Source organism: Lactuca virosa, chromosome 1 (genome assembly GCF_052849685.1).
Source record: "Lactuca virosa cultivar CGN04683 chromosome 1, Lactuca_virosa_CGN04683_v6, whole genome shotgun sequence".
Classification (NCBI taxonomy): Eukaryota; Viridiplantae; Streptophyta; class Magnoliopsida; order Asterales; family Asteraceae; genus Lactuca; species Lactuca virosa.
The window spans coordinates 275,642,382-275,663,265 of NC_136426.1; the positions used below are offsets into that span (position 1 = coordinate 275,642,382).

Consider the following 20,884-nt stretch of genomic DNA (forward strand, 5'->3'; position numbering starts at 1 on the left):
TTGATTTAGTCCATTGTGACTTATGGGGGCCAGCACCTATTCCTTCAACAGACGGATACTTATACTATTGCATCTTCGTGGATGACTTCTCTCGATTCACATGGTTTTATCCATTAAAATTGAAATCTGATTTTTTTACTATATTTAAAGCTTTTCTTGCGTTCGTACAAACACAATTTTTTTGCAAAATTAAAGCTTTTCAGAGTGACGGAGGAACCGAATTCACAAACAACCGAGTTCGTGCTCTTCTCATGGAAAACGGTACCCATCATCGTTTGTCTTGCCCTCATACTCCGCAACAAAATGGGCGAGCTGAATGGAAACATCGCCATATTACCGAAACCAGTCTCGCAATGATCTTTAATGCAAATGTACCAGCTTCTTTTTGGGTTGACGCTTTCAGCTCCGCAACTTATATTATCAACCGTCTTCCATCAGAGATTCTTGATCAAAAGACTCCATTTTAGATGTTGTTTCACTCACCACCAAACTATGATGTTTTTCGGGTTTTTGGATGTCGGGTTTTTCCATACTTACGCAATTATTCGACACACAAATTGGCCCCTCGCAGTGCTTCTTGTATTTTTATCGGATACAACTCCAACTATAAGGGTTATCGCTGCTTAGATCCTACTTCAAATCGCATTTACACCACCCGACATGCAATCTTTGATGAAAACACATTTCCTTTCCGTGGTGTTTTATCGCCTATTGATCAAGCCAAATTATTGTTCACAGACTTCCAAGAACCATGTCCGTCTCCACAGTTGTCCCCCGTGCCTGCTCCTCAACACCGCGACTCAGAACCAGCTCCATTCTGCTCGCTTTGTCCGCATGAGCATCCGTTCACAGATGATCAGCAGCCTGCCACATTCTCATCAGGTGCTGAATTAACTTCTGTATCCAGCGGTACCACTTTTGATGTGTCGACAACCTCCCCGCCATCACCTACCGACTCGCCGGATTCTCCTATCACCACGACAACAATTTTTTCATCGTCACCTGCACCAGGTCCAACAGCGCCCTCTTCTTCTTCTCATCCTATGGTGACTCGGTCTCGTGCAGGAATCTTTAAACCCCGTCACCGTGTAGACTTTGCCTATGTTGAACGTGCTCCGCTTCTTCACGCTCTTTTTGTTACTAAAGAGCCTTGTGGTTTCAAATCTGCAGCTAAACATCCTCAATGGCTATCTTCCATAAAAGAAGAAATGAATGCTCTTCGCTCAAACAACACTTGGGATCTTGTCGCTCGTCCACATGGTTCAAATATAGTGGGTTCAAAATGGGTCTATCGTACCAAATTCAATTCAGATGGTACCGTCCAACGACTAAAGGCCCGATTGGTCGCTCAAGGGTTCAGTCAAATTCCGGGTCTTGACTAACTCATACTTTTAGTCCTGTTGTCAAAGCCGCCACTATTCGTATTGTCTTATCTTTGTCTGTCATGCATAAATGGCCTCTTCATCAACTTGATGTCAATAATGTTTTTCTAAATGGAATTCTTACTGACAGGGTATTTATGGAACAACCCCCGGGTTTTGTTGACCAAAGATATCCTAATCATGTTTGTCGTTTAAAGAAGGCCCTATATGGCCTTAAACAGTCTCCACGTGCTTGGTTTCAACGCCTCAGTTCATTTCTTATCACTCTCGGTTTTGTTTGCAGTCGAGCCGATACATCTCTATTTGTCTTCAAACAGGAGTCACAAATCCTATACCTGTTAGTTTATGTCGATGACATTATCCTAACAGGAAATTCTCCACTCCTCATTAAAAAGTTTATTACTCGACTTCACTCCGAGTTTGCTATCAAGGATCTTGGCCAGTTAAATCACTTCTTGGGTCTTGAAGTCTCGTATATGGAAAATGGTTTATTTCTCACTCAAGCCAAGTATGTGCATGATATTCTCACTCGGGCCGGTTTGCTTGACTCAAAACCTGCTTCAACTCCTTTATCAACCTCAGATTATCTTGTCACTTCTGGTTCGCCATGTTCGGATCCCACTTTATATCGATCACTGGTTGGTGCTTTACAATACTTGACTATTACCCGTCCTGACTTATCCTACGCAGTTAATCAAGTCAGCCAGTTTCTACATGCTCCTACGACTGACCATTTTCAAGCAGTCAAAAGAATCTTAAGATACGTAAAAGGCACTTTCTCCTATGGTCTTCACTTTACTTACCCCAAGTCCTCTTCGCTTCTTGGTTATTCTGATGCGGATTGGGCCCGGTGTATTGAGACTCGACGTTCAACATATGGTTACTCCATATTTTTAGGTGGAAATCTTGTTTCTTGGAGCGCTAAAAAGCAACCAACCGTCTCTCGATCTAGTTGTGAATCTGAATATCGAGCAATGGCAAATACTGCTGCTGAAATTATTTGGATTACTCATCTTCTTCGTGAACTTCACGCTTTGCCACCAGATCGTCCAACTCTCTTATGTGACAACAAGAGTGCTCTTTTTCTTACCCAGAATCCTATATCTCACAAAAGAGCGAAGCATATAGACATAGACTATCACTTTGTTCGTGAGTTAGTTGCTTCTGGTAGATTACACATGCGTTTTGTGCCTACTTCGTTACAATTGGCTGATATATTCACCAAGAGTCTTCCGCGTCCACTATTTGAGCAATTTTGTTCCAAGTTGTGTGTTGGTTTACCACCTCTTCGCTTGAGGGGGAGTATTAGTGATAAATAAGATAAGTCTAGATAATATAGTTATCTAGCTGTATTCAAGTTGTATTCCTAGAAATTAGCCTTTGTTTGTTATCTTGTATTTTATATACATGTAAACTCGTTCATACCCTTTGAGGTTAATTAAATAAAGTCTTATAGAGGCTAATCGGAAGTTTGACGGCTTTTAATTTTTCTCTCCTTCAAAAATGGAGATGGCGTTTTTTGACATGTAATGACCTACTATGGGTTAAGCTTATAAAAGCTATTTATGGAGTTAAAGGAGGTTTCGAGGTAGGTACAAATATAACTTGTAGGTATGCTCCTTGGGCTAAAATTATCGCTTCGTGTAATCGGTTGAAGGAAAAGGATATTGTTCCGGCTGCCATGTTAAAAATAATATTTGAAGGGGTCTAATATTCAATTTTGGAATGGTCTTTGGACAGGTGACCAATTATTATGTTCTCAGTTTCCTCGTCTTTTTCGTTTAGAGACGGAGCCAAACTTTTACATTCGAGATATAAAGTTGAATGATGGCTGAATTTGGTGTTGGCGTCGTCCTGTTAGAGGAGGGGAGGAAAACACCCAACTTGTTGATTTATTGAATGTTCTTTCGGATGTTCATCTGATAGATAAAGGTGATAGTTGGATGTGGAATATTGGAAAAAATTAGGTTTTTACTATAGCAGATACTAGAAGGTGGATCGATGAATTTTTTTTGCCAAGTGTTCCTAATCCCACCAGATGGAATGGGTTTGTCCCCCGGAAAGTTAATATTCTTGAGTGGAGAATTCGCTTAAATAGATTGTCGACAAAGAGTAATCTTGATCATCGTGGGATTGATATTCCAAGTACTTTATGCCCGATTTATAACTTGGAAGTAGAGCAACTGGATCACTTGTTCATTAAATGTGAGGTAGCTGCCAAAACTTGGGATGCAATTTTCAAATGGTTAGACATTCAAGTTATCTCCTTTGATTGCATTAAAGTTTTATTTGATCTAATTGATGTGATTAGAGGAAGCGCCAACAAAAGAAGAATGATATATGCGGTGGTTAACACGACTATTTGGTATTTATAGAGGTTTCGTAACGATACAGTTTTCGAAGGCGGAAAGATGAGAAATGATAGTATTGTCGACTATATAAGAGAATACTCTTTTTTTAGATTAGTAATAGATATAAAAAGTTTACTTTTAATTGGAATTGTTGGATACAATTCCCTCTTAACAATTTGTAAGATTTTTCTTTCTTTTCCTCTAGTGTCTTGCTAGAGTTTTAATATATTTGTGGTTGACTCTTTAAGAAAAAAAAAATCTTGGGCTACAGATTAGGTCTTACGAGGCTGATAAAATTATTTATTTTTATGGAAACCAAGACTATACACTAAAGTCCCAATATTTTTAACGATTTGACAAAAAGTCCTAAACTTTTTTATTGACAGTGAAATCATAATTACCGGCTAACTGACAAAAATGGTAACCATGTAAAAAATTGACGGTAGTTAGGACTTTATTGTCAAAAAATAAAGTTTAGGATATTCTTGTCAAATTTTTAAAAATATTAGGACTTTAGTATATATATATATCTCTATATAATTCAAGTATATTATAATATGAATAGTATAACATAATTATACTATAAATATATTTTGAATAGTGTAACATAATTATCTTTTACTTTTAAAAAAATTGTATCAATCACTACAAGGAAAAAGGCCATTACCGGCAACAAAGGTCGCCGGTAATACTAATAACGGCGACGCGTTGCCGGTACTGAGTCGCCGCTACTGCTTCGTCGCTATTGATCATTTTGTCGCCGCTAATGAGAAACGTCGCCGCTATTGACCGTGTCGCCGCTAATGAGTCGTGTCGCCGCTAATAACTATGTCGCCGGTAATGAGTCTTATCGCCGGTAATAGTGTCGCCGGTAATAACAGTTTTCATTTTTTTATTTTTTTTTTAATTAATGATTTTGGTTGCCGGTAATAATGTCGTCGGTAATTACATAACAATATTCGATTAAATATCAAAAATAATAGTGTCGACGTTAATTACAAAACAAACATCCGATTAAATATCAAAAATAATAGTGTCAACGCTAATTACAAAACAAACATCCGATTACAATTAAATATCAAAAGTCATAATATCCGACTAAATATAAAAAGTAATAATGTCGCCCGGTAATTACAAAAAACAACCAAAGTTTTACAATCTACCAAGTAGCAATTAAAGCGTGACAACATATGCAAATAAAACGCATCCTTACATACCATCATCTTCGTTCCCATCGTTTCCTTGATTATTTTGGGATTGAAAAAACGAATAAAGCTCATCCCTACATGTCGGGTCGCTGAGCATTGCACGAAGATTTTCCAACTACATAATTAATAACAACATATATAAACTTATAAGTTAGATTGTCAAACATAAACAAAAACTATCAAAATACATTGCTATTTTTAAACAAAGATAGAAAACCAAAGTACATTGTTATTTCTTGCACTTGGGACAAACCAAAGTAGATTGTTTTACCTGTGATGGTTGTGATGATTGTTGTGATGGTTGCGAAGGCTGTGGAATCGGCGGGAGAGCAGAAGGTTTACGACCAATGCCTCTAATATGGCCACGTCGCTCTCCTAATACTTTCTCGAATGCAACTCTTTCTTGAGCGGGTGTTAACTCACTTTCACCTTGAGTTTGTTCTAACAGCTCTTCAACTAACCGATTCTGTAACTCCCAAAAGTGAGTAACAATTAAGTATAAATAAACATTTAATTATATGATAAAATTATAATTAAATACTTACATATTGTTGTTCCGACTCAGCAGTAACAAATACACCATTCTTATCGGTATGAGCTTTGCGAAACGTTTCCACTCTCTTAAGGTTCTGTTTAACTTTAAAAATTAGATTATATTTTAAATAAATAATTACATGTATCGTACGGTACCTTCTTATAGCAAGTACTGCTATACGAGCTCGAACCCCCACGATTCACATTTGTTTGCATTTCACGGATTTTTTTGTTCCTTTCTGAAGCAATTATGTGTTCGTCCGTTTGGAAATACTCAACTGCCTTCGCCCAGTTATCAACTAACATACCCTCCGGAGGATTGGCTAATGCTCTCGGGATATCATCATACCCTCCAACTAACATAAAATATTCTTTTGCGTCAGCTTTACGTTCTCGATAACCTTTTAACAAAGCTACTTGAAAACCCTCTGTCAAGAGATTAGCTTGTACATCCTGGTACATCTGATCCAAATCAAACCTTGTCTATAAAAAAAAAGTTAACCAAGTAAAAAACAATTATAGTTAACCATATAAAATATATTTAAATAAGTAATTACGGCTAAATGTTGTAATACGGTGTCCCGTATTGATGGGGAAACTCTTTTCCAAGTCCATTTGTCAAAAGGGACCATCTGCCACATTGTTTTTCCAACTTCTCGGGAAAACATGTCTTTCGGCTCTCCTACGGGATCAAATGTGATATCCCTATCATATTGCATGCTAATTGGTTTCCCCTGGTTCCGTAAGATTGCTTTTTCAAGTTTTATATTTTTCGTTTTGCCTCGAACTTTCCTTCGGGCACGTTCCTCAACTACAAATATAATAAAAAATTATTAGAAACGATATTTAATTTATAATAATTGAACAAAAATATTAAATAAAAATTCATAATAAGACTTACCGTCCTGTTCGTGATGACCAGCACCTCTACCACCTGGGATAGGTGGGTCCTCAGCTCCGTCTCCCCCGTGTCCACGACCCATGACAGCAGCCATGGTATACATAAATAAAAGTCATATTCTCATCATTTCCTGAAAAATTATAAGATATACAAATACAATTTTATAACATTTTTTTTGTGTTTTTTTTTTTTTTGCAATTATAACAATAATTTATTTTTATTTTTTTTTTCAATTATAGCATCCTATTTATACCAAAACCACATACTTTTAAATAATACATAAGAACATGAAATTCACATACTTTTACATACATATACCACATATACACCAAATACAAATACATTCACATACACACAAAATAGCATCCTACTTAAACCAAATACACATAATTTCACATATATAGATAATAACATCCTATTTATACCAAATACAAAAATTTCACAATCATATACCACATTTACAACAAACATACATACATTCACATACACACAATAACATCCTACTTATAACAAATACATATAATTTCACATATCATATATATAGTTCTACTAAATACTCATATACCACATACATCAAATATCAAATATACACACAATTTTCACATACAAATATCAAATATACACACAATTTTCACATATGGCAATTTTCACATAATTTTCACATACAAATACCAAATTCACAAAAAAAAAATGAAATAATAGAACCTGTAGTGGCAGAAATCAACGGATATGTAGCCGGAAAACCTGCTATTCACCCGATGAAGCTACAAATCGACAGTAAAGATGATGTTTCCTTGCTTGTAAGGTCAAATGTCATCCAACAAAACCTGGGAGCCATCCAAGATGTCACAAATCTCTTCAACAATATTTGCAAGGGTAACATACAAATTAAATTACCAAATCTTAGAAATTTAATCAACACTTTTTCAGTGTTAACATACAAATTAACAAGGAAATTATCAAAGAAATTATCAAATCAAATTACCTTTCTTCAAGAAATTGAGTTAAAAATCGGTCACAAATCACACCTTCATCCTTAATATCCTTAATATGACACAATCTGGGGAGAAATCAGGATGGAACAAGCAAATTGAAGATGAACTCAGAAGAAGCTGGAAGGGGCGAAGGGTAGCGAAGGTAAACAGAAAGCAGAATATGGAAGAATGAAGTCTACTGCGTGAGTTTTTTTTTTTTTATCTGCGAGCGGCTTTACCGGCGACGCCTTTAGCGGCGACAAATAGGGTTTTACCGGCGACACTTATCAATAGCGGTGACAATCTGGAGGGAAGGGTACCGCGTCATTTTTTAGTGAACTATTAGCGGCGACAATTTCAACCTTTAGCGGCGACACATATGTCGCCGGTATTAGGTTAGTTCGGATAAAGGACCCCAACCGTTGGATTGGATATTTGATCGAACGGTTTAGATGTAACGGAAGAGGAAAACGCGGATTCGGGTGATCACCCTTTAGCGGCGACGCTATTACCGGCGACATGGGCTTGTAGTGAATAACGATTTCTAATCATAAAAAATATATATATATTTTTTAATTTTTATATATTTTTCAACGATATATAAATGTTCAAAAAATAAGAAAACAAACAAAAATTGATGACATATATAGCAGATGCATGGTATTTATTAAGTTATATATATCGATTCTCCATTACACAAACCAAAGCCCCCTCTGAAGCACAGCAATTAAGTGGCATCAGTAGTCATCACCATGTCTCTCTGCCATCTTTCATTCTCAATGCTCATAATCATCCTTTCTCCCCTGATAATATCCTGCATTTCTTCCGGAGCCAACGCCGCTGCCGTGAACACATCCCTCTTCCGCCACCGCTACCTCACCGTGGATTACTACTCCAAAACTTGCCCTCACCTTGAACAGATCGTCAGCTCCGTCGTTTCTCAGAAGTTCAAAGATTCTCCGGCCACTGCTCCAGCCACCATCCGCCTGTTCTTCCACGATTGCTTTGTTCAGGTATAAATTGATTCCCATTTCGTTCGTAATTATAAGTTCTTTCAGCTAACAGATAGGCGCAGACAAGCAGTGCATCTGTGCATGTTAGTGTAGCTAACCGTGTGTTGCTATAATGTGCTGGTGATGTATCTTGTTGATAGGGATGTGATGGGTCAGTTCTGATATCAAGCAAGCCAGGAAGTAAAGAACTGGCGGAGAAGGATGCGCAGGATAACAAGGAAATACCGGCGGAGGCGTATGATATCATAGAAACCGCCAAAGGAATGGTGGAAAGCAAATGTCCAGGTGTTGTATCTTGTGCAGATATACTTGCACTTGCTACTAGAGAGTACATTCACCTGGTAATATATTCTCATTCCTTTTTATATATTTCTAACTATTTTTTATATAAAACTAAGTTATATGTTTAATGTTAAGAGTTAAATTAGTAAAATTTAAAAAAAATTAACTAAAAGCATGTTGACTGATAAGCATTACCATAAATGATTGCTAATTGTTTTATAAAAATATTGAATTGTCATTTTCATAGTAATTATTAAACATGTAGTATATTAGTTTATTAGTTATAAATTGTTTATAAATGAATTGGGACAAAACAATTATTGATAATTGATTCCAATTTGATTAGTCAATAATTTATTTTACTATATTTAATTTTATTCATTGTGTATTCATATGTTTAAATATAACAAAAATATCAGATTTTGAAGTATTTGAATGAACAATATATATATTTGTTTATCTACTTTTAATAAATTTTAATAAATTACTCAATATGTCTTACCTTCCTGTTTTCTACTTGCTTATGTGTTTTGAGTTCTGTAATATTGGTATACTCTATCACCTTTTTAGATGTATAATACATTAATTTTAGAATGATAGGGTAGAAAAGCCTATCAATATTATCTGCACATGTTGACATGTGGTCAAAAGCACATGATCCATTCAAACAAAGTATTTTTTATATTTATTTTGAGAATTTACTTAGAAAGCAACATCCATTGCCTAATACGTGCTAAGGAACAAAATGATGAACTTTAACATTTGTTTGAAGAATATTTCATAGGCACGGGGTGTATTCCCATCATTTTTACTCTTATCTACGTTAGAGTAAATTACACGAATGGTCCCTATGGTTTAGGGAAATCTGCGCGTTTGGTCCCTAACTTATTTTTTTAACTCGGAAGGTCCCTACTGTTTGTTTTTGTTACGCGCTTGGTCTCTACTATTTGTTTTTGTTATTCGTTTGGTCTCTGTCTTACCTAAAAAGACTATCATTTAAATAGAGAAAATCAGTGGGGTAGGTAAGGTAAGGTGAGGGAATGAGGTTGAGGATGTGTTTATTTAAATAAATTAAAAACTCAAAGGAAAAATAGTGTTTTTAGGTATGACAGAGACCAAGCGCGTAACAAAACAAACAGTAGGGACCCTTCGAATTAAAAATATAAGTTAGGGACCAAACGTATAAATTTCCCTAAACCATAGGGATCATTCGTGTAATTTATTCCTAACTTATTTCTCTTTTTTCTCTCCCACTTCTTTTCAATTTAGGAAATTATCATAACAACAATAATAACTAAAATAAGATACCACGTCAAAAACAAGTCAAAGTCCACTTATTTTCATGCGCTTTTTCTTTTTTGGCCATTTTCTCTTTCTTAATTCACAAACTTTTGTTGAAATTCAAATTATATTGTTCGAAGAAGACGCATTCTTTTTCACTTTGTCCCTACCTTTCTTGAAATTCAAATTATATTGTTCGAAGAAGATGCATTCTTTTTCACTTTGTCCCTACTTATCGGGCAAACTATTTCTTCTAGTTTATGCTAGTCATCGGCGTTTAAATCTAACCCGATACGAACATCCGAGGAAGTTGTGTAACTTGTCGCAAAAACTCACCATGCTCTCCTTCCGATTCTTGATCGTCAATTCGTGTTTTGAATGTTAGTCACCACAACACATTTTTGCACAAAAAAATTCTTTAACGCGATTCCAAAAATGGTTGGCCGCTTGTAAAATTCTAGCCTTCAGATCCTCATATCTGTCGACCCACGCATGGATCATCACAAATTCTTCCCTCGTAGTCTACAACTAAGGTGTTTGTAATTATATGTGTCGAGAAAAAAGATTTCAACATATATAGTCATTTATATTACCGTGTCGCACCAATGTGAGATACACAAAAACTCTCCCTCAGAGACCGAGACTCGATTGAGGATAGACATGGATGTGTTGAGCTACAAGGGTGCGCGACGTCGGCTCTGATATCATGTAAATATATATGAAGCCCCATATAAACTCTCCAAATGATACCTTGTGGAGAGAATGAGATTCCAACATATATAGTCACTTATATTATCATGCCGTACCGATGTGGTGTGACATCCCCAATTTCACGGCCAGAAAAGACCGATTTCGTTTATGCTTTTTTTTTTAGATAAAATCAGAGTAATCCTTTTAAAAGATGTTGCGGAATTTGTTCCCAAAACAAAACATGATAAAAAATTATCAAAACCTTTCTTTAAGAAATATATAATTTCCTTTTATATCAAAACCTCGGGATGTCATGTTCCGATACAGATCAAAAGCATAAACAAGACATTATAAGCCTTACAACAGTTATTTACAACTACTGGCCTATAATCCATAAATCACTCATCATCATCCGACTATGCTCGGGGTCCACTACCTGTAATATAAAAAGCTGAGTGGGTCAGGCTTGGAAGCCTGGTGAGCATATAGGGTTTTCAACCCACAATAAATAATAAACTTATTAAGTTCTCAGTCAATAATTTATTAATTTCATCAACCAAAAACAACCCTAATTATCCATTCCCGTTATACTCACCTTACGTCCCTAAAACAACTATCACAAGGGACCTAGCCTAAGGATTTTCATTAGGGGTGACAGCATTGCTTTCCTCAGCAATTTATGTCAAACAAGACATCCTAACATAAAACAACCAACAAGGTGACAACATTGATTTCCTCAGCAATTTATGTCAAATAAGACAACCAATAGGGTGACAACATTGCTTTCTTCAGCAATTTATGTCTAACAAGACAACCTAACATAAAACAACCAATAAGGTGACAACATTGTTTTCCTCAGCAATTTATGTTAAACAAGACAACCAATAGGGTGACAACATTGCTTTCTTCAGCAATTTATGTCAAATAAAACAAACATCTGGGTGACAACATTGCTTTCCTTCAGCAATGTATGTCAAATAAAACAAACACCTGGGTGACAACATTGCTTTTCCCTTAGCAATTTATGTCAAATAAACAACCAATAACGTGAAAACATTGCTTTCTTCAGCAATTTATGTCAAATAAGACCACCTGACATAAAACAATCAAAATGGTGACAACATTGCTTTCCTCAGCAATTTATGTCAAATAAAACAACCAACGCGGTGACAACACTGCTTTCCTTAGCAATTTATGTCAAATAGGCACGAAGTCACATCGTCGCCAAGGTTTACACAACAGGCACTAAGTCCATAGCTGCCAACGTACTAAATCCATAGCTACCAACGTACATCTATACTATACTAAATTCATAGCTACCAACGTACATCTATACTGTACTAAATTCATAGCTACTAACGTACATCTATACTGTACTAAATTCATAGCTACCAACGTACATCTATACTGTACTTTTATCCCTCATACTTTATCTACCCATATTTTACCCAACATATTCGAAGATAAAATATTTATACATTTTAAATCATTTTAAACATGTATAAAACATTCATTCAACACCCATCTCAAATAAACAAACAACATATATACACATAACACGTATTTTATATAAAATACTTCATATCTATGTGTAAGATGAAAGTGACTACACACTCACCTGATTTAATGAAAATCGGGCAGCAATTCGTTTCCTAAAACGATCGTTTCTAATAAAATCGGGAGTTTTATTGAGAAACCGGGCTCTACGAAGGGTCGGGCTTCGAAACCGAAAAGATAAATTTTCCGGGTCTTCGGGCACTTCGGGGTGTGTTTCAGGGGTTATAATCGATACCGGGCTTTGGGGAATGTTAAGATGAAGAAAATATGGAAAAAGGGGTTAAAAGTGGCAAAACTCCAAAATTACCCGAGAAGTCTCGCATACCCCTTCTATTTATAGGGTCCGAAGTCGGCTAGGGAGGTGGGGTCCGCAGGCGAGGGTGCGTAGGTGCTCGCACATGGGCTGCGCGTGCGAAGTGGCTGCTGGCAGCTCTTGATTGAACCGAGGCCTAGTGGTCCGAGGTAGAGGGTTTGTGGCTCGCTGCGAGGGCTTCGGACACGTGATAAGGGCACACGTCGGACAGGTATTGGACCGCTTCAGCAGCTCGGATGACTCAGCCTCATTTCGGACACGTGGCACATGCGAGGCGAGGACACGTGGCCGAAGTCCACGTGTGCGAAAATTCCCGGTTTTGGCATTATTCCTCGATTTTCGCGCCAAAACTTCTAAAATCCATAACTTTCGCATACGAGCTCCGTTTTTGACGTTCTTTATATGCACGCGTAGGTAAAACTACGCTCTACAACTTTCGTTTAGACTTCGTCGGCTAATTTTGACTTTAATTTTTATATTATTATTTTTAACAGACCGGGAGAGGAAATCCGTTAAAAATTCATAACTTCTTCATTCGACGTCCGTTTTCGTCAGACTTTTTACCGTTGTGCTACTAATGACGAGATCTTCGATTCTCATTTAGGTCGTGTCGGCTAAAAATCACTCGATCTAAAATTCGAGTTTTTAGCTGTCTACTGTCAAGCTGAAACTTTGAAAAATCATAACTTCCTCATACGAAGTCAGATTTTTGCGTTCTTTTTATCGAACTTCTCGGTTTAACAAGTACTACGACTTTCGGCACCGTGTCGGTTTTATCGCGAAACTTCGACAGGTCATAACTTCTTCGTTATAACTCGGATTTCGGCGTTCTTTATATTTTCGGAAACCTCGAGACATATACTACAACTTGGGTAAGATTAATCCTTCTAAATAATCTTCCATCAAAAAGTCATTTTTGATGCTTATCGTCTCTAAATTGACTAGCCCGGATCTACGGGCGTTACATGTGGGATATACTAACAATGTTCACTTTCCTTTTCCTTTGAGTTGGGATCATTCTCTGATAGGTGGGGGTGGATTTTAGGGATATCTTCGGGTGACGGTTGCATTTCCCGAATGAACTCGTTTTAAGGAATGTGAGGGGGTTGGGTTTCCGAAACATATTCAGGAAGAGCCTATTTCAGAGAAGTTGTTGAACATGTTCATGGTGAGGGTTGGAATAGGATAATAATGTTGCACATTTTGAAATTGAAATTGGGGTTGAATAAATAGGAGGGTGTCTATTTAGGGTCGATAAGGTGGTATCAAAGGATCGAAAGCAAAAATGTTATAGAATGTGTGTTTGATCTAGTAGGAGAAAGGAAAGAAAGTGTAGTGGAATCTTCTCATTCGGTTTGAGTCACCGCAGCTTGCACACCTCATGGTGAAGTGTTACCGCATAGTACGGTGCCATATGGCACTAACTGTAATTTGCGATATACTCCCAACTACCAGCCAGATGGACTTTGAAATATTAAAAAGGTTCGCTGCATAACAGGAATTGATAGCATATAAATATTTTATTTATATTTTGTCAATTATTTAAAGTTTTCTTGTATTATTAGTCGTTAACAATCTTTTAACTTGTTTACTATCTAACCAGTAACCACTATAAATTTACAATTATGTCGTCATTTGTTATACCAAAACTCACTCGACTTATTTTTTTCATAAATGTTTCACTTGACTTCTTTTGTGACTTATGAATAAGTAACAAATGTTAGTGTAAATACAATATTTATGTTGTAAATGTTGTGTTGCCCACAACCCATCTACATGAGCCCAGTCTAAATTCGCGGAGATGGTTTATCCAAGTATACAAAGAGAAACAGGCCACACAACATCTATCAATAGATATTATTACAATTTCACTTAGTTTATTTATACATTACCTAAGGGAAGAAAACAAAAAAACAAAACCCTTGAAATTATTTTAACATAATTATAATGTTACTCTGTTTTCAGCTTTAATACTATATATATATATATATATATATATATATATATATATATATATATATATATATATATATATATATATTAGTTCAAACGAGATTAATTTTGTAATCGCAAAAACGATTGTTGCCCAACCATTTTAAAATTCCATTTTTCGAAAAAAATCTGAAAATCTGAAAATTTATAAATTTTTTTCTTTATAACTGGACATTCATATCCAAGTAATATTTTTCACAAAAATACGTTTTGTTTTTTTGTAAATGTTCTCATCATGTGTATTATTCACATGTGATTACGGTTTTTTCGCATGTTAATAAAGAAGAAAACAGTTTAATCACATGTAAATAATGTAATAACAAGAGTTCTTATAAAAAAAACATAAAAATTTGTATTTTACGAAAAGATATTATATCAAAATACATGTCTATTTATAGAGAATAAAAGTTAATACATTTTGATATATTATGTTATTTTTTTATATAATAAAGTGTTGAAAACTATGTTGTTGAGATTCGTTCTCATATTTTCAATCTTTTTTTATTCTCATTTGAAAATTTTCACGTATGTATACATGCATGCATGTATTGCTATTAACTTTCTGACTTTGCAATTGTGATTCATTAATTTTTACAAATAGGCTGGAGGACCGTATTACCCGGTAAAAAAGGGCAGGTGGGATGGATGCACCTCAATGGCAAGCTTGGTGTATGCAAATGTTCCTCATGCAAATTCCACCATTGATGATCTATTGAAACTCTTCTCATCCAAAGGTCTAACAATTAACGACTTGGTAGTCTTATCGGGGGCCCATTCCATTGGTTTTGCACACTGTAAAAATTTTGTGAACCGTCTCTACAACTTTAGAGGGACTGCAAAGCCGGATCCAGATATGGATCCAAGGCTCCTTAAATCCCTTAGAATGTCATGTCCACAATATGGTGGCAACATCAATGTTGTAGCACCTTTTGACGCCACAACTCCATTTGCATTTGACAATGCATATTACCAAAACTTGCAAGGGAAACTAGGGTTGTTGGCAAGTGATAAAGCGTTGTTTTTGGACCCTAGAACAAGGCCTTTGGTCGAAGCTTTGGCCAAAGATAAGAACAAGTTTTTTCAAGATTTTTCTTTGGCTATGGAACATTTGGGGAATATTGGTGTGAAAAGAGGAAAGAAGCATGGTGAGATAAGAAAGGTGTGCAATATGCATCTATAACTTATACTTTTTTTTTCTTTTACGATGTCCATTTATAATTTGATTCAACGATACAAAGTAAGATTTTATAATTTTTTGGTTGTGAGTTTATCTGTCAATTAAAACATACTTGGATTTTCATTTGATTGGAGATTCGGAGGTCAAGTCAAGAATTTATATATATATTCATCCCATATACAAATACACATCTTACAATCTTGTGCATTCTACTGTGCCACGACTTAGCAATAAATTCGAGTGTCGCTAATTTGGAATTTTTTTAATTTGTTATTTTAACTTCAAGTTTAAATTTGTCGGATTTAGTTATTTTAACTTCAAGTTTAAATTTGTCGGATTTAGAGATAAGGAAATTTATTATTTGCATAATGTTCATCAGATGAAATAATATGAGCCGTCATTGAATTCTACCGCAGTTAGTTAGTGACTTCCTCAACATCTTCATCGTCAAAATCAATAAAAATTAAAGACCCAAATTCATTTGATATTGGTATACCGTCTTTGCAAGATTATAAAGAAAATGAAGCATAAACCATACATCAAAAGAAGAAAAATTTTATATTTACATGTGATAGAAGTCATATTATTTCGTAAATATCATTTGATATTGGTACATCTTTTTGGAAGTTTATATAATACAACAATCATAATATGAAAACGTATCAATTTGATTTTGGTTTATCTCTAAAATAAACAATTATAGATTCAAATTCTCGTGTGTTATCACGGTCTTTAAATGTTGGAAAATTAGTTTCTATAAGGGAGGAGGGAGTTATTCCCTCCCAACCCACTGAACTCACTGGCACATCACTTTTTCTCTTTTATTTTTCTTCATATTTCCGAACCAAAACACACGTAAATCCTATCTTTTTGAGCCCACTCAACCCACTCAATTAAAAAAAAATACAAAACAATCAAATGTAAAATCTTAATTAGCAATAGAGTTATCGGCGGTACCACTCCCGCTTCAACGAGTGGGTTGAGTGGTTTCACTAACCCACTTCATTATCTCTCTCTACTTTCGCTTTCTTATTTTATCTTGTACCATGTGTTTTAAAACTTGTACCTTAGTTGTTTTGTATTTTTTTTAATTGAATGGGTTGAGTGGGTTCAAAAAGATAGGATTTTCGTGTGTTGTGGGTTGGGAAAGATGAAGAAAAAGAAGAGACAAAAATTGATGTGACAGTGGGTTCGGTGGGTTGGGAGGGAAGGACTCCCTCCTCCCTAACATCCAAAAAGATGAGTTTTTCCTATTTTTAAGCAACTCTAAATGTAATCAAAATTGACAAATTGTTATATGTTCGTATTCTCCTCCGTAATATATTTGTTTTGATATATCACACGTCCAAAACAGATTAATAATTAATGAAAAATTACTTATTAAGGTGAGGTAGTTGAAGGAGGTTAACAAATAATTGAGTTTTGTTTTATCCCACATAGGTGGGAGAAAGAAAAGGAGATGGGTATATAACTACAAATGTTCTAACCCTTATAATATTTATAGAACTAAATTCTATCCTTTGTGTGCCCACGCACAGGGCTACAAATGCGCTACAAATGCAAGCCTGTATGGCTTTGGTTCATATTTGGTTCATAAAACTTGTGTGTGAGCGTGGGTATATATATCCACATCCACCTGCGGTCAACCAAAAAAGACATTGAACCCAAATATGTTATTTTATGGGCTTTTTTTCATTTTATTAAAGGCTACAAATTAAATGTACAAATTTTAATAAATATAATAATTAATGAATATCAATTTAATTAATGTAATTTTCCTTTTAATTTTAAAATTCATAAAATGAAGCCCAATTAATGTTTATCTATTTATTTAAATCATTTGTTTAATGTTAAAAGAGAAATGTATAACTTTGTGTGATATACGGGTCTCACAACTAGTATGTAACGTACACCAAGATCTCTTCTTATTGGGAAATTTGTACAAGCATACAATGTGGACTGAAGTTTCACCTCTAACTGTTATCAAAGTGATACGTAAGATCGTTTTCTGAGAGCGTGTGCATGTAGGTTGATTTCTTTAGCTTTTGGTTTAGGCGAGGTATCTCATTATACTATGTTATACACTATATATCATTTGTATGATAGGATGTATGTGTACAATAGTAAGTTGATTGCGCAAGTAGGCTAGTATAGGATTTTACATGTTGATTGTTTGATTATGTGATATGTTAATATGTTATGTCGAGGCTAGATGGTGGATCAACACTAGAGCTGAGAGTCTAGAATACCAATTATTGATGACTAGATGGCATGAGAGCTATTAGTCGCCAGGATGATCGACACTAGAGTTGAGAGCCTTTGTTGTATGTTGGATCGACACTAGATCCGAGAGCCTTGTGTGTATGAATTTGTATATATTGTAGTATATGGTATTTTGTGGAACTCACTAAGCTTTGTTCTTACAATTGTTGATTAAATGTTTTCAAGTGGTTCCTTTGATTGTATGAAAGCTTAAGCTTAACTGTATTGTACGCGCATTGAAGATTACTATGTTTTTAGACTTCCGCTGATTACCATGATTTTCATACGTTGTTTTCCAGGTTTCGATACATTTTGTCACTATGGTTTCATGATGTTTAAAAAAATTTACTACTTTGATCTTTTATGAAAATGTTTTAGATGATTTACTATATTTTCAAAGGAAAATTTTGGTTTGGAATTTGGCATGTTACAGTTCCACCTCCAATTCATCCCATATAAGACATATTTAAAAATTTGGGATATCATCCTCGTGTTTTTGGAATGCCTTTTCCCATCCGAACTGAAGAACCACTCCTTACACCAGCTTAACCTATATTATCAACCGTTCAAAAACTTGGAGCCCTCAAGAAGATATGGTTAAAGAGATTGCTATCAAAGAAGAGTTTTAAACGACTCCTCTTATAACAATTAATTTATCTTTTGAGGTGTTTGTGGAAGCCTTGAAAAGGAAACAAATTAAAGCTAATAGATGATGGGTTTTATAGGTTATAAATACATATACATGCGAAAATCATTTAACAATTAAAGGCACATGCAACCTATAAGGATCTATGTCATAACACTTTGGAGATGACATATAATGAACAACAAAATCTAACATGAACCCTAATATAATCGAAAATATCAAGTTAGGGTTACATAGCTTTGATTTGTTGCAGTAAACAAATCACTTTAAACCCTTGTAGTTATTGGTCTTGGAAAGCTTAGCACCAAAATAATGATGCCTCTAATGGCTCACATGTAACGCCCGCATATTCGAATTAGTCAATTTAGAGACAATAAACGTCAAAAATGACTTTTTGATAAAAGATTATTTAGAATAAATAATCTTAACCATGTTATAGTATATGTCACAAAGGTTCCGTACATATAAATAACGCCGAAATCCGAGTAATAACGAAGAAGTTATGACATGTCGAAGTTTTACAGCAAAACCGGCTCGGCACCGGGAATCGTAAAAAAAAGTGAATTTGTCACACCCCCAAACCGGAACGGCGGAAACGTTCGGGGGTGGTTGACGTCATGCGTAGTATCACAACAATTGTATCATAGCAAGCATAGTAAACACAACCAAACATTGAATACATATATGAGAGAGGTTTACATTGTTAAATACATAGTTTTGTTCATAACAAAAGTAAAATGGAAAGACGTGACTCTAATGCTCCGACTTCTCCAAATTCCTAGAAGTACCTGTCTACTAATTTCCTGAGAATACAAGCAGTTTTGAAAGAATATCAGCATAAAGCTGGTGAGTTCATAAGCGTTTAGTTTTTTTTAGTGGAAAATGTTCTTTTGATCCTTTTGAAAAGTGTTCCTCAAGAAAATCCTATATTTTCTTATAAAAAGCGTGTTTGAAAACCCATTCCTTCCATGACTCCCAAGTTCGTACCAAGATATGTACAATCCAAGGTGTCGTGGAATGAATATGAATATCCGTTGGTTATATGATAAACAAATCCGTTTTGAATAGCCGGTTTATCCCGGGAAAATCCTATATTTTCCCTAAAGTTTGATGGTTGATTATCCGTTTTAAACTGAGGTGTGCAAGTATCTACCATACTCATATTAATAAAAGCAGTTTTCTTTTAAAAACCCTGGTTACACCCAGAGAGGTAAATTAGCCTTAAAAAACTAAATAAAAGAAAACCGTGATGAACTAAGTCCTGAAGATATTATTATTAATACCCTCCAGTAATTAAATCGGTTATTACTTTGAGGTTAGTTCACTTGATTCATTATTACAAAAGTAAATCTCTGCTATCTACGTTGCGAGGGTCATGACCATACATTAACTTGATATGGCATGTACTGGAGCCAATATCCTTTATGACTTTGTCACCCGTAGACCTGTCGGTCCCACTTTAGCTAGCAGCGAGGTGCGGGATAGTCAGTCCCGTATAGATCTATACACAACAGTCACGCTCTCCCTACAAGAGATTCTGGTCACAAGTACTAGTCCTACACTCTGTTTCTTGTGGTGAATGTTACCAAGGACGTGTCTCCAACTTAGACTAACAAATTTACAGTAATAATATAGAAAATCCTTTTTGTGATTAACATGATTCCTTTATAAAACGATACATTTTACTACATGATTCACAAGTTCATTGATCTAGTTTTGTAAACTGTTTCTACGAGTTTTAATCTTTTGGTAAAACTGTTTTCCGTGATAAAAGCATGCTGAAAGTATAATTATCTTAAACAAAATAATATATTTTGAGCACAAGTTTCCTTGTACTTTTGCTTGTATTTCCCCCTGAAAACATGAAAAACTTGGAAAAGCGTAGGGGTATGAACTCACCTGACGTGGGTGATTCAACGAATATGCGCGTAAGGATGAGAAGTTCCACGAATGAAGTACCGAGACTTAACGAGTCCTAAATGACATATAATGGCATATATTGACATAAATATAGTGTCTAGAAGCAACCAAATGCAAGGAAACACCTCATGGGACTAGGGAAACACTTTGACCAAGTGTTGGAATCACATGTGATTGAACTAAGGGGAGTGTACGACCACCTATGGAGTTTACGGCCATGAGTTTACGGCCAAGGGAGTTTACGGCCGTAAACTCATGGTCAATCATGCCAAGGTGTGTGCTTTATGATCCTACAACATCCATTAAAGGTTCAAGGTTTAAGGCTTGGACTTTAAGAAGGGTTTGAGGCTAAAATGGCACACTTATAGTTGTTTACGGCCATGGGTTTACGGCCATGGAGT

At 35.4% G+C, this 20,884-nt stretch overlaps 1 protein-coding gene across 1 annotated transcript; it reads left to right on the forward strand.

The window, feature by feature from the left end:
* Positions 1–8,016: 8,016 nt before the first annotated feature.
* LOC145109403 (peroxidase 19-like) lies at positions 8,017–15,778 on the forward strand. The gene is made up of 3 exons (XM_079046553.1): positions 8,017–8,363; positions 8,504–8,704; positions 15,080–15,778. The coding sequence occupies exons 1-3, from the start codon at positions 8,103–8,105 to the stop codon at positions 15,656–15,658; spliced, it is 1,041 nt and encodes a 346-aa protein (XP_078902679.1). The 5' UTR covers positions 8,017–8,102; the 3' UTR covers positions 15,659–15,778.
* The last annotated feature ends 5,106 nt before the right edge of the window (positions 15,779–20,884 follow it).